Below are 15,568 nucleotides of genomic sequence, written 5' to 3' on the forward strand. Positions count from 1 at the left end.
AATTAAAAATTAAAATGAATGAATTGAATTAATAATAATAACTTCCATCTTTAGTAGGAAATCAAGTGAATATTGGACAGTTATTTCAGACATATGACTTAGGATCACATTAAATTCACTCAAGTCATATCAAGGCCGTGAAATCGAAAATTTCGTTGAACTTGAGATCGTAATTATTAAATATTAAAAATATAAATTTATTGATATAGAATTTATATAATTTCTCTTACTATACTATTTATTAGTCGTGAGAATTAAGTTGTCCAAGATTAAAAAAAAAAACTGAAAATTCTGTAACCGTTCACCTACTAAAAAATATTCAAGAGGATGAAGTATCAAAAATAAGAAAATAATTTATAATTTCGTTAGCCATTTGCTCATCGAAAAGTTAGTTATTGGAGAGGACTGAAAGATTTTCTTATTCAATTTGATAATGTCTGAACAATTTTAAAAATAGATGAACCTTAATAAATTATTCTCTCCGGGAGAAGGTTGCACATTGCTTCAAGATACCATCAAGAGATCATAAATTGAGACAAGTCGAGTCGCAAGGGTAGGGGCAATCGATCCATGCGAAGCCTCTTCGGTCGTAGAACCAATCTGCGATCGCAGTGGCAATTCTCTGTCCGAACAGAATGACAATAAGAAGGGCAAGATCGAAAGAACTGAATTCATTTCAGTAACAAAGTGTTCAAGAAACCCTACTGTGTTGTTAAGCGTAGGGGAGTTAGCACCGAACCATGCCTCTTGCCATTCTGTTTGGCCGTGGATAAAGCATGAGTTTATGAACATGCCCATGGACCTCAACTCATCCAATGCCTTCAGTGCATTCAAAAAGTTCCCCCTGTACTCTGCAATATGAAGACAAACACTCCTATCAATCTTCCTTCTTGTTAAGGTTCGAGTTTCGATTTGTTCACCTTGCAAGACTTTGAGTTGAGTCGGAGAGCACTGCGAGATATGAAGCTTGCAGTCCTTCCAAGTTCCATTAGGATCTGCAGTTTCTGGTACCAAAATATTACTAACCTGAAATTAGAACACCTAATAGTCAACGATTTCTCAAAGCTGAAGTGAATGATCTGCATTCTCTCATATATTTGTTGATATTTTATTTTGTTTTGTTTTTTGGTTAATTCAGTTATCAAGCTCTTCCAACCGACTAACCCTACACATGACCAGCTCGGCCCTACAAAAATTTCCCATTAGTTTTTAGAGATTCGAACCTGCCTACCTCTTACCATCACATCGTACCCTAGGGGCATATTTGTTGTTATTTTTGACTATGTGATGCATACCTGCCATGAGTCATAAGCTGAATTCAGAATAAACAGAGGCGTCTTCACTTCATGGACCATGTATTGTGGGAAAAAACACTGCACTTGAATATCAAACTATTAGTGACAACATAACTAGATTTACAATGAAACAATGACTTCAAAGCTACTTGCCATTGCTGGCTCCATTGCTGAGTTGCAGCCAGGCAAATTCTTTGCAGATCCCTGAAAACCATGAAATGAACTTTATCTTTTTTTTGTTCATACTCGTGCACTGAACAACTAAGTGCAATGAGATCATACATGTGTAGTGACAACATCATTGTAGTAGGCCTTGATGGTTTCTTCTCCAGCGATATCTTTCCTGTCGAATAGCAGCGAGCAACTAATGAATCTCACTGTCAATTTGGTTAAGTTTGAGTGTAACTCGGTGGAGAACTTACACATGCACAAAATAACCAGCATCTGAAAGACATTTAACCTTGGCACTCGATGGAAGAAAGCCTCTAAAGCTATCGCAATGAAGTATCGAGGCCAATCCTCCGGCTGAACTTCCAGTAAGAAGAGCCTGCAAACACACATTTAAGTTATATGTCAATGAGATTTTAGTTATGATAAGAAGAAGTTAGCTAGCGGAGCCAGAGGCTATACAGTCTCGGCCTCCCTCATTCCTCTAGCAAGTAGCTCTTGCATAACAGCACGCCATATCCTGGCGCCTCTGTAGTAAACATGGGAGACCTAAACATGCAATTCAAAGAACGAAGAATTAGCTTCACGAGAAGGACAACTTGATGATCCTGTAGAAGGTCAATCTGACTCACAGGGTCTCTTTCCTCAACATCACCAGTGAACGATGAACCATCACAGTAACGTATCTTCACTCTGTTCCAGTTGTAGAAATCTGGCAACGACAAAGCTTTAAATTCTACAACAAGGACAAAGCTTCTATCTTCTTAATTACCTGGATTTAATGCTTGGTCATTGGTTAAGATGCCAGAAAAATAACTCTGTGCATCCATTTTGTTGGAAGAGCCCAAAGCACTATCCTTTCTGTATCCACAAGTTGTCGGATTACGGCACCATCCTCCTCCCTGAAAATGAAAACGAGCACCACCTTAATTACAGAGGCGGTCCATGCATGAAACTCATTCCTACGAGTCTGTGCAGGACTATACCTCGAGATGAACCACCCAACTCCTGAGACCTGATCCCCAGCCTGAAGATAGATGGTAAGCTGGGGGACTTCCATCCAAACACACTGCACCCTGTGCCACGGCACTGTAGACCTTTGTAATGTTCACAAACTCTGCGTCTGATTTCAGCAAAGCCAGTGCAGTGAGTAGTGCACAAGTCCAGGCATGAAATTTAGCAATTTTCAACATCTGCAAATGGATGAACAAGTACAAACTCATAACCAGCTTTTTAGAGATTCTGTAGAGAACGTAGGGTACGACCGAATGCAGTACCTTGGCCAAGTTCTTCAAGGTTACAATGGGCATCTGTTTTCTAGAATATATAATGGGAAGATCCCGTCGACAACTAAGTATTGATTGTTCATGACGAACTAAGTGAGTATCCTAACGTTATCATGTATAGGGCGGCCAAATGGGTACATGGCAGATAAAAAGAATAGAGGAATAAAGGTGGAGAGTTTTTTTTTGTTTACTTATTTTGCCCTGACTACAGTGTTTGACGTGCATAGATCGTACTCACAACTTGGTTCAGTATAATTTGGACCTTAGATTTGCATCCCTACGGATCTATGCCTGAGAGAGAGTCCATCTAATTGGATGATTTACGTAGGGAAACCCTTAACCACTACCTTCTTACAACTGCTAAACATTCTATAAAATTGGTTCGCGATCATTGCTAATATATTGTTAAATTTCATTCCATCTCTGTATAGATGCAATGAGAAGGCTAATTTTACCAACCGACTTAATTCCCTTCCTAGCTTGCTTCCTATATACTACTTTAAAGGAAAATTTTAATACCTAAATTCATTTCTTTTTTATTTTATTTCTTTCCATCCAAGTGAATACAAAATTTGAAAGTTAACATAATTTTACCTTAATCTAGCAGAATATTTTAAATTTTCTACTAACTCTTTCTTTTCTTAGCAATAGAGATCTATTCAGGCAAACGTAAGATTGCATAAGTTTATCCTTTTAAGAAAAGAGATAAGTAGATTCCAAGAAAAAGCAATATATATTATATATAATTAGATTGTTTTAATAAAAATCTAAAAAATATATTTTATTAGATTGTTTTAATAATGGGCCAAAAGAAATATATTTACCATAAAATTTAAGAAAAAAATCTAATATAGAAAATAAATAAATAAAAAAAGAAGGAAGGTAGATCATTTTTTCCTTTCCAAGACTTTTTTCTGTGTTCAATTCTTTCTTCCTTAATTCATTTACAGAAATTAGAAGACTCTAAAGAGTGAAGTCTAAATCTTGAACGCCAATTTCCTCTCTTCTTCTTAATCTCTTTTAATTAAATCAGAAAAACTTATTCTCTAATTAAAATTTTAGTTTCATCAATATCATCATTTATCAATATATAAACCTGCAATGCAAGTTATCTACTTATCTATACTTTTTTATTATCAATATTCAATATTAATTTTTAATATTATATTGAAGTCTAATATTTTGTAATTTTTCTTGAAGATTTGAAAGAAATGATCCCAATTTTAATCATCATATAATAGATTATATTAATTGCTTCAAGCACAAACCAAAGTTTTATTGCTCTTTAACTATTATTTTCACTGCTTGTGTTTGTTTCGTTGCTAACTTATTGCTGGTTTTGTGTGTTTTATTTTTACACTTGAAATGTATAATACAAATTTGTTTCAAAGAAATATTAATCTGGGAGTCATAAAAGAAACAAAAGAAAAAGAGTGTTAACTATACTAGTTGTTGTAACATTAATAGAAAGAAGTTTTTGTAAATTAAAATTGATAAAATCTCACTTCTGTTAAATTGTCTCAGAAAAGATTAAATGACTTGGTAATTTTATGCATTAAAAATGAGGTGTTAGAAAAACTTAATTTTGAAGACCTTATTGATGATTTTACTTCTCAAAATGTTAGAAGATTTGGATTTTTTTTCAATGATTACTTGATATTTTTTTTGTATTGGTAGCCATTGCACTTTTTGGAAAAGTTTGGAAAATATATTTTGTATGATGTTGCACTTTTGGAGAATTATACTTTGTATAGAATTTATCATATTTTAAATTAAATATATTGATTTTCAAATTTTTCTACTAAACTCTATTCAAATTGTATATGAGTTAATATTTTTTTTTCTTATAGGGCTCTTATTCTCTTTTCACCAAAGGCCCCCAAAAGTCAAGACTAGCCCTACAGAGATCCCAACTTGGAATGACCAAGTTGTTTAAACCATGTACTTATCCTGATTAGTTTAATATATTAAGATAAAGTTGAGAATAAAAAACCAAAGTGAGAGAGTGAACTAATGAACCTTGGAATATATTGAGAATAATTTCAAATCAAAGTTAATATATTCTTAAAATTCTCCTTAATATATCTATATATTCATATCTGAATTTGACAACATAAATTGAGAATAGTAAATTTTTAAATGAATAGAGAACAAATTAAAAAAAGGAAAAAAATTTTGAGAGCCATGGAAGAAAGAGAGACAACAGGAGAAAATAGTACGTATTTTTGAAATTTTAAAATTCAAATACATGAAATGGGTATTGTTGAAACTTGCTTTGTTAGAATTTATTTGTTCAATTTAATTAATGAAATAATAAATCTAAATGAGTGGATATTTGAAGTAAAATAGGTCAAAGTAAATTTGAAAAAAATCAAAAAAAAGGCATGGTCCTTGAAACGGAATGGGTGTGAATGAATTGTTGTGATACATTCAGAAAATTATGGCTGTTCATTTCAATTTGGAGCTTGGTGGTTTTTTCAATTTTAATATTCAAAACTGAAAACAAGTTCTCTTTTGGCACATGCCTTTTGGCAAGAGACATATACATTCATTGTGACTTTTGGAAGTGACTACTCAAGTCTATAAATAAAAAAGAGACTGTGAAGACAAAAATAACCAGAAGTTTTTTTCTCTCATCTCTATAATATCTAATTTTTATATTCTCCAAGTTCTAAAATATTTTCTATTGTTGCTTATAGAAAATATTGCAAAGACTTGTCATATCTCAAAAACTATTTGTCATTGCTCCCCTAAGTAACATTAAGAGGGGACAAATAAACTTTTTAGGAAAACGTATCTCGTACATGTTTCAAGCCTTCAACCACTTGTTTCCTAATTTTGGGAGATCACCTCATATCATTTTTCCTACAATCTAAAAAACATATTTTATTTGATCTCCGAAGAAATGATGGAGCGTGAAACAACCATGGTGGCACTAAAGTTTATGAATCAAGACATGGCCACTCTGGATAGGTTTGATGGTACAAACTTTACACGATGACAAAACAAACTAAAATTTCTACTAACTGCAATGAAAATCTTGTACATTCTTGATCCAAATTTGGAAGACATTCTGGAACCAACTGATGAAGAAGACGAAGATCTAAGGATCAAAAGAGAGAAAAGGAAAGAAGATGAATTGATGTGTCATGGTCATATTTTAAATGTCTTGTCTGATCGTCTCTATGATGTCTACACAAACACTGCCTCTGCTAAAGAAATATGGCAAGCATTGGAAAATAAGCATAACGCGAAAGAAGGTACCAAGAAGTTTTTAATTTCCAAATACTTTGATTTTAAATTTCTTAATGATAAACCATTACTGCCTCAAGTACATGAATTGCAAGTTATTATTAACAAAATGAGGGTTGTAAAGATTGAGTTACCAGAATCTTATCAAGTCAGTGCAATCATAGCAAAATAACCATCTACTTGGAAAAGTTACTGGAAAAAAAATTCTTCATAGTTTCGAAAATTCTTTTTTGGAACAAATACAAAAACATTTGCGTATTGAGAAAGAATCTATGATGAGAGATAAGAATGAAAATTCTTATGAAGGCACTTCTAAGGCCAACATTATAAATCAGCTAATGAAAGTTAACAATAACAATGAGAAAAGAGGAAATCTGTTGGTGCAGTTAGCACTAACGGTCTAACTCAGGTTTTGATGAATGACAAAATATGTTAAGTTAGTTTTATAGTGATCTAACACTTTAACTGAGTGTACAGGAGAAGTCTAGATAGGTCGACGGACTGACCGGATATTTTGCACAAAGTCCAGCTAGGTTAACGAGCTGACCTGATAGCTGGCACAAACTCTAGACAGGTCGACGGGCTAACCTGATAGCTGGCACGAACTCTAGACAGGTCGACGGGCTGACCTGATAACTGGCACGAAGCCCAGACAGGTCGACGGGCTGACCGGATGTCTGGCAGGTAAGTTAAGGTAAGTCACTGGAGGAGAGTGACTTAGTGAGGACGCAGTTAGGGAACTTAGGTGTCGATCCAACTTAGAATCATTTCGGAAATCTAAGTTGAGATCGTGACTAGATTCCGGTCTTGGTGAGACGGAATCTAATTACTACTCTATAATTGTGCTAACACTTTGTTTTGCAGGATAGTATAATTTGCATTTGCCTCGGACTAACATTTTCTTACAGGAAATTGAGTTGCTAGAAAATGATGGTCTGGGCGCCCAGAATGCAAATTCTACCCCGACGCAACGTGGAGCGCGCTGATTGGTTGGGCCGATGTTACGCTCCAGGCACCCAGAGCTTCTTATATAAGGAGGTCACCACCTGGAGCAAAGAACAACAACTTCTTTTACGACTGCTCTATTGCGCATTGCTCATGCGACGCTGCGAGGCTTCTCCGACAACCTGCGACCCGAGTTTATTTTCCTGTTGTCGGTATTTTTTTAAAGAGTTATTGTACTTACATTTGTAATCATTCTTCGAACTGCTAGTGAATTGCCCAACGAAAGCACTCGACGAGTGCAGACCTTGGAGTAGGAGTCGACGAAGGCTCCGAACAAAGTAAAACTAGTTTGTGTTAGTGTTGTGCTTTTTAATTCTCAGCTGCATACTTGATTCGATTTTTGAATTCTCGACGATCGCTATTCACCCCCTCCCCCCCCCCCTCTCTAGCGTTTTCATGATCCAACAAGTGGTATCAGAGCAAGTACCACTCTGATTTGATGCAACCACCAATCAGACAGAAGGGGTGAAATTCTTTTTCATTTTTTTCGACTTTAAGTTTATCAATACAATTCAAACTGGTATCGGTACTTTTTTTGGAATTTTTTTCGTAGTAAATTAAATTGAATTGGTGCAACACCAATTCAGTCTTAAATTTCCTTTTTCTCCCACACTGCTAATCCAAGACCAAGTCTTGGGATCCTTTTCCTTGTTTCTTTGTATGCAAGATCAATGTCTCAAATCGAAAGTTTCAGCACAAGTCGTCTTCCTCTATTCAACGATGACGGCTTCTCCTACTGGAAGAAACGAATGGAGGTCTATCTGAAGTCCGACTTTCAGCACAAGTCGTCTTCCTCTGTTCAACGATGATGACTTCTCCTACTGGAAGAAACGAATGGAGGTCTATCTGAAGACCGACTTCGACTAGTGGTTTAGCGTCACCAGATGCTACAAGGCGCCTGTCGACAACTCCGGAAATCCATTGGACCCGGAACAGTGGAATCCGGACATGAAAAAGAAAGCCCAGACAGACTTCAAATCCCTCAACACATTACAATGTGGGTTAACGAAGGAAGAGCTAAACCTAGTGGGCCCACATTAAAATGCAAAAGAACTGTGGGACAAGCTCAACAAACTGCACGAAGGACAAGCAACGCCAAGGTAACCAAACGAGACCTCTTCTTAAATAAATTATTTAATATTAAGATGCAGGAAGGAGAATCCGTGAGACAACTCCACGCGAGGATCAAAGACATCCTCAACGGACTTCATACCATCGGCCACCAAATGAAGAACCGCGACCTAATAAGGTACGCCCTAAACACATTTTCTCGAAATTCATTGTGGGCATCCATCGTGGATGCCTACAAGGTTTCGAAGAATCTTTCAAAGTTAAAGTTAGATGATCTATTCTGTGTACTTGAGTTACACGAGCAAACTAACGCCAAAATCGAGAAAGGTGTTGTTCTTTTTGCAGGTTCCTCCAAGGAAAAGACAAAGACCAAGTCTGAACCTAAAGATGAGTTTGACTAAGATTCAGAAGACGAAGAGTACCTAGTGAACTTGATAAGAAAGATGTTCACCAGGAGAAAGAAGAACTTCAGCATAAAAGACCTGCAGAAGATTAACTCCACCAACGAACCACGAAATATGACTTGCTTCGTGTGCAACAAGAAGGACCACTACAAGAACGAGTGTCCAAAATTAAAGAATGACAAGTCAAAAAGACAACCAAAAAGAATACACTCAAAGCAACATGGGACGAATCATTTTCAGAGGAATCGAAAGTCGAAGAGCAGAAGAACCGAAGCTACCTCGCACTGATGGCCCACGAATCAGAATCAGAGGACAAATCGGAATACGGGTCCGAACCCGAATCAAGCCATGAGTTCATACTCGTTTCTGAAGGTTCGATGAGGTAAATTTTTATTTAAGCAGAAAGTTTTTTAAAGTTATTTCTTGTTTAAATAGAAAATTAGCCAAACAAGAAAATCAAAATAAATAGCTCCTTGAGGAAACCCAACAACTCAAGGAACAAATTACAAATTCTAATCCAAATCAAGTTTTAACACTTGAGGAGGAAAATTCAACACTAAAAGATGAAATTAACAAACTAAAAGGGTTATTAGAAAAGTTCACAACTAGATCTAAAAATTTGGGCCTAATATTAAATAATCAAAAGGGAGTATACAACAAATCTGGACTTGGACACAAATCTAGCTCAACAAATAAATCATTTATTTCACTTGTATCTCAAAATAAAAAACAAACCAAAGTTTGGATTCCGAAAGCGTGTTTAACCACGTAAGTAGGAATTAATCAATATTATATATCTAAAAATAAAATATATTATGTAAAATCCAAAAACCCAATTCAAAATTCTAACTATAAGATTAAATCAACTAAATCAAAATCAAATAATAGAAATAACTATAGAACCAAAATAAAATCAAACTATCATCAAGTTGATTACAATTATAAAAATAATCGACACAAACCCAAAACTAAAATTTAACCCAGATCAATAATTTAGGGGGAGGGTTCAAACTAGTTGGCACGTCAAAAAATTACCTACCCGGCAGGGTAATTAGGATTAGTTTAAAAAGAGACAAAAGTTTAACTTGACATACGGTACTTGTGAAGTTTTGGATGATAGTTGGTTAGGGAAGCTCGGTCTATGCATGTCTAGGAAGATATGACTTCGACCTGGTGCATTTGGCTAAGTGGAACTAACTGAAACTACCCCTTACGGATCCTAACTAGTTAGACCAAGATTTTGTACTAAGTTCAGTGGATAGGACTATTTGAAAAACCTCGAAGGCATGGTTACTCTAATGATGTCCAAGTGACTCATCATAGCCAGAAGTTTATCCAAAGAATACATGTTTGCTGATCTCAAACCAAAACCTGAATCTAACACAAAGTTAAACCAAACCCTAAAACTGAACTTGACTCATTTCACAAAAATTAAAGGATTCAATGATTAAAAACATAGATCGGATGAGATGACTAAGGACAAAAATCAAATTCAATTTTCATTAAATTAAATTATTAATTTTTAATTAAATCAATTCAAATTAAATTAAATTTTAATTTAATTAAATTAAATTTTAATTTAATTAAATTAAATTATTAAATTTTAATTAAATCAATCCAAAATTTAATTAAATTTTAATTAAATTAAATTATTAAATTTTTAATTAAATAAATTTAATTTAAAAATTAAATTAAATTTTAATTAAATTAAATTACTAAATTTTAATTAAATTAAATTACTAAATTTTAATTAAATAATTTCAAATTAAATTAAATTTTAATTAAATTAAATTATTAAATTTTAATTAATTCAATTCAAATTAAATTAAATTATTAAATTTTAATTAAACCAATTCAAATTGAATTAAATTTTAGTTAAATTAAATTATTAAATTTTAATTAAATCAATTCAAATTAAATTAAATTTTAATTAAATTAAATTGTAACTAAATCAATTTAAATTGTAATTAAATTAAATTAATTATTTATAAATAATTTAAAAAAAATACTTTAACTTAAAAAAATTAACTTAAAAATTATTTTAACTTAAAAATTATTTTTAAAAAATTATTTAACCTAAAAAATAAACTTAAAAAATATTTTGAAAATTATTTTAACTTAAAAATTATTTTAAAATTTATTTTAACTTAAAAACTATTTTAAAAAATTGTTTTAACTTAAAAATTATTTTTACTTAAAAATTATTTTAAAAATTTATTTTAACGTAAAAAATTTTTAAAAAATTATTTTAACTTAAATTTTTCTTAAAAATTATTTTAATTTAAATTTTTTTAAAAAATTATTTTAACTTAAAATTTTCTTAAAAATTATTTTAACTTAAAATTTTCTTAAAAATTATTTTAAAATTACTTTAATTTAAAAATTATTTAAAAAATTATTTTAACTTTTAAAAAATAAAAAGAAAAAAGAAAAACAAGGAGTCAGAAACCAGGGGTGGGCACCCCTGGTATTCAACTCTAGGCGCCTAGAACACTCTCCAGGCGCCTCACATTGCATCTGCTCCAGGCGCCCAGACCTCGTCCGAGCGCCCGGATTGCCCTATATAAGGGGCGGCAAGGCCGCCCCCTACTCCTTGCACCTCTCCTTTCCACTCTTGCAAAGGCTCTCATCAGGCTTTAACGCAAGAGGGATCAAATTTAAAATTGTACTTCCTCCTTCAGTTATTACGCCGTTGTGAAACAATTGAGGTTGTCATTTCTATTTTCATTAATGATGCCTGGGTAAAATTTCCTTCTCTTCCCAAGTTTATAAATTGCTTTATTTTAATAATTTTTGGCTTAGTTGAGTTTTTCTTTGATAAATTAGGAAACGTTCTAGATTTGATGTTGGACCCTCTACTGCTAGTACGGACACTAAGTTTCTGACTGAAGAACTTAGGATTAGGTTTGCTAGTACTATCTAGATGTCTATCTGGACTAGGTGTTTAGATAGACAATTTTTTGTACGTTCATGCATTCCTGCTGTAGAGGTCATTGACTACTACAGCTTGCATCATCTGGTTTATTATACTAGTTCAGTCAACATGTGCTGAACTATACAATAACCTAGTTAGAGTAGATGACCTTATATATACCAGGAGGGTAGCTGGTATTGATATCACGCTATCCTCTGCTGTCATCCTTACCTTTCTAGGCTTACGTCCTTCTGCATGCACTTTTCAATGCTATCCCCCTAGGGATCCACCATTTGGTGATTCCTACTCACACATTACACTAGATACGATTTATTCATTTTTTTTTTTTGGAAGAGCGAGTACCCACAGTCACCCTATTTAGGCCAGTCTCCCTTAGAGTTTAGGACTATGTCCTTTATAGGGTCTTGGTCTCTTGCATTTTGCCACTGACCACTCGCGACGTCACGATGATGCGTCCTTTTCACTCATTCTTACTATATGCCCTATTTCATAGACTAGATATAGACATTAGTTTACATATTTTTCATGCCATTATTTACTCAGTTGAATTCATCATGAGCAGACGGGTTCATATGCCCTACTGCCACATCTTGACCACATACCTTGCATCCTTAGAGATTGATGTCACTAGAGGTGATGTCAGAGCCCTGACTAAGTTTGACATGGTAGGGTCTAGGGACTTTTCTTTAGGAGGCATTCATATAGATGATGAGGGTATCTTGTCCTGGCGGAGGGGGGCCTAGTACCAGCCTGACTTGGACGACGAGCCAGATGCTGAGGGGGAGGAGGCAGAGGTAGATGAGTTGATGGATGCACTTTTCGGCGATCACCCTGCTCCATCACCGCCTCCAGCTCGAGTACCACATCCTGCTCCTCGCACCCTAGCCGACCGAGTTACCAGCCTTGAGACAGCTATGACTGGTCTCTGGCAGGAGGTCTCTGTTTTTCGGCGGGACATGCGACAAGAGATTTCCGAGCTTGGACAAGATATACGACAGGATGTCTCCGATCTTTGACGGGACATATCCAGCTCTCGAGAGGATGACTGGACTCATCACTCTGAGCTGAAAGAGATGTTACACTCTTTGGGTTCCGGACCACTCTCCTCATCATCCCGATAGATTAGATTGCCACTATTTACGTGTATTTTGCCTTGACTTATATATTGACTTCTTTATATTTCATCTCAGACATTGACTTATCATCTTATGATTAATAGACTAGGAGTTTTAAATTATAAAATTGTTGTCAAAAATATTTTTCTTAAATTCTAAGGTAAAACTTTTTATATTTTCAAAATTCCCTATTTTTTGATTTTTTTTTTTTTTTAAAAAATCAGTTTTAACCTTAGACTAGATCAATCTCTTAGAAAGCATGCTCCTATAGGTCTAGAACTTGAGCATCTCACCAACACACTAGGACTACCTTGTTTGTGAATTGCTGAACTTAGAAAGGGGTGAGATGTATAGGTAGATTGCATGGACTTAAGATGCTTATATCAGTGCATCAACATAAGTCTGGGCATTAAATACTAAACTAATATTAATCAGGTTAAGTTATTCAGCTTAGTTAAACACTAACTGCATACATTAACTTAACCTGACTAAGTAAGTGAAAGCTACTATCTTCTGATAGTTAGTAAGTAACTAATAGTTAAACAGTCAAGGACACTTTCAAGCTGTGTTATTTTAAAGTAATGTCAGGTTTAGGAGGATAATTATTATTGAAAATATTTTGCAAAATTTTATTTCAAAAATTATTAAAATGATAAGTCCTAAAGACAGCTTTAAAAATAGGTTTTAAGATTTCAAAATCTTACTTAAAGTTTTACCATTTGATTTTTGAAAACTTCTCTTATATCTTTTCAAAAAATTCATTTTTTAAAAAAAATTAAAGTATCCCTTATTTTTAAAATGTTGTTTTCAAAATCTGCCTTATCATCTTATTTTTGAAAGCCTTATATTTTTAACAAGACATTTTTGAAATTATCTCTTTTTCAAAATTTAATTTTTGAAAGTGTTTTTCAAATGGTTTGAAAATTATTTTAAATGTTTCCAATATTCATTTTCAATTTTTTAACGTTATACCTTTAATCATCTAACTCTTTCTAGTATTTTCAAATTTTATATCCTTTAAAAAGATAGTACATTTTGTAAATTTTGAAAATTATTTTTTCTTTATTACAAAACTTTATTTGAATTGAAAGGTAAACTTCCCCATTAATCCTGACAAATTTCTATTAAATTTTTGTCTTTCCTTTACTTAGCCACTTTTCTTAAACCTGTTTATGCTTGTTATTTTTTGATGAATGTCAAAGAGGAAAGGTTAGGTGGCTTAACTTAGCAAAAACTAGACTAAACAAACACCAAACTAATTAAAAAGTAAATCAAAATCATTTCTTTGGTAACATTTATTTTTGCATATTTCTTTGTGTTAGCGTTGTGTTTTTTAATTTTCCGCTGCATACTCGATTCGATTTTCGAATTCTCGACGATCGCTATTCACCCCCCCCCCCTCTAGCGTTTTCACGATCCAACAAAATCCACTTGGTCCTAAAAGTATACAAAGAAAGCCCAAAGGGAAGTCCAAGGGAGCATGCTTTGTTTGTGGAAAATATGGGCATTACGCTCAAGATTGCAGGTTTAAAAAGAAACTGAGTCAAGAGGAAGCAAAGATTAACTCCATAGAAATGGACAACATTATGGCAACTACAAGTCATGCTAATGTTGTTCAAGGAAAAGTGCTAGGATGGTGGTATGATACATGTGCTACAGTCCATGTTGCATATGATAAGTCCTTGTTCAAGACTTATCAAGAGATTGAAGGCATGCAAGGGATTCAAATGGGAAATGAAGGGCATTCGAAAGTAGTTGGTAAAGGAAGTATAGTTTTAATCTTTACTTTGAGAAAAACAATAACTTTGAAAATTGTTCTTCATGTTCTAGACATGAATCGGAATTTGGTTAGTGGTGAACTACTCAACAAGGCAAAGATTAAGGCTGTGTATGAGTATGGAAAATTGATTCTTTAGGTCTCTAATAACTTTGTCGGGAAAGGATTTTCTTGTGATGGCAAGGTGAAGTTATGAACTAGTGATAATGGAATAAATAAATATGCTCGTGCAGTTTGCACTAACAGTCCAACTCAGATTTTGATTAATGACAAGTGAGTTATGTTAAGAGTCTTTGTGTTCTAAGTACTTTACCAAGTGTGAAGGAATTGATAGATCTGAAGGATATGACACCAGGCTGAAATCCAACTACTTCTGCGGGACCAGATAATTGGTGTGAAGTCCAAATAGGTCAACAGTTAACCTGATATATGGTAGAAAGTATGGTTCAGTCCACGGGACCTGACAGACGGCAGAAGTCCAGTTGGGTCTGTGGACTTGATAACTTGTATGAAGACTTGGTGGGTCAAAAGACTAGTCAATCGACTGCAAGTTGGTAAGTAAAGATAAGTCACCGGAGGAGAGTGACTCGTTGAGGAACAGTAGGCGTCGATCTAGTTTAGGTCCATTTCGGACCCCTAAACTGAGACATTGACTAGATCCTGGTCTTAGGGAGACATGGTCTAATTACTACTCAGTATTATTATGCTAACACTTGTCTTGCAGGCTATTATTTGGTTTATTGGAGTAACACACTTTGCAGGGAAAGAAGAGCACAAAAAATCTCAAGTGAACAGTACTCGAGGCACATTCCAAGGGATGGAAGGTGCCTTCATGGAAGTCGCATTCAAGCACTGAAAACACCTTGGCACTGTCCATAGAAGGCGCCTTCAGTATATGGAAGGCGCCTTCTGTAGGATAAAGTTCAGAATTCGTCAAAGATAAGGGCCAAGCTATTCAAGATCAAACTTGCCACATTGGAAGCGCCTTCAAGGCCTTTGAAGGCGCCTTCCATGCTCATTAAAGGGAGTGCTTGCCCAAGCCATGACATAATTGACTCTAACAATCATCTGCACTTCCGATTGGACTTCCGAACGCTCTAGCTTCCTTCTACAACTCTGCTGCGACGCTGCCACGCTCGTCTACCACTAAGAAGTCGTTCAAACACTAAGCTCAAGCTGACCTTCTTTGAAAGAGTGTTTGGTAATCTTTTATTTTGTATACTTAATTATTGAAAAAGGACAAGTGCAATGTGTTGCACC

The 15,568-nt window shown here is 34.4% G+C and overlaps 1 protein-coding gene across 1 annotated transcript; it reads right to left on the reverse strand.

Moving 5' to 3' along the window:
* Positions 1–523: 523 nt before the first annotated feature.
* Positions 524–2,773, reverse strand: LOC122044094 (pectin acetylesterase 8-like). Its single transcript, XM_042604636.1, has 12 exons — positions 2,741–2,773; positions 2,450–2,656; positions 2,236–2,365; positions 2,096–2,175; positions 1,926–2,012; positions 1,718–1,842; positions 1,578–1,638; positions 1,449–1,499; positions 1,296–1,373; positions 921–1,026; positions 706–851; positions 524–622 (listed from the first exon to the last, which is right to left on the reverse strand). Exons 1-12 carry the CDS (start codon positions 2,771–2,773, stop codon positions 524–526), a joined length of 1,203 nt encoding a protein of 400 aa, XP_042460570.1.
* Positions 2,774–15,568: the final 12,795 nt, after the last annotated feature.

The sequence above is a fragment of the Zingiber officinale genome, chromosome 2A, assembly GCF_018446385.1.
Source record: "Zingiber officinale cultivar Zhangliang chromosome 2A, Zo_v1.1, whole genome shotgun sequence".
NCBI lineage: Eukaryota > Viridiplantae > Streptophyta > Magnoliopsida > Zingiberales > Zingiberaceae > Zingiber > Zingiber officinale.

What these genes read in the sequence shown, in the direction of transcription:
- LOC122044094 (XM_042604636.1), bottom strand. Translation starts at nt 2,773, where the DNA reads ATGCCCATTGTAACCTTGAAGAACTTGGCCAAG. An exon ending in ATGTTGAGGAAAGAGACCCT is followed by an intron (nt 2,013 to 2,095) that starts GTGAGTCAGATT and finishes TTGCATGTTTAG; the next exon opens with GTCTCCCATGTTTACTACAG. An exon ending in GAATGAGGGAGGCCGAGACT is followed by an intron (nt 1,843 to 1,925) that starts GTATAGCCTCTG and finishes GTGTGTTTGCAG; the next exon opens with GCTCTTCTTACTGGAAGTTC.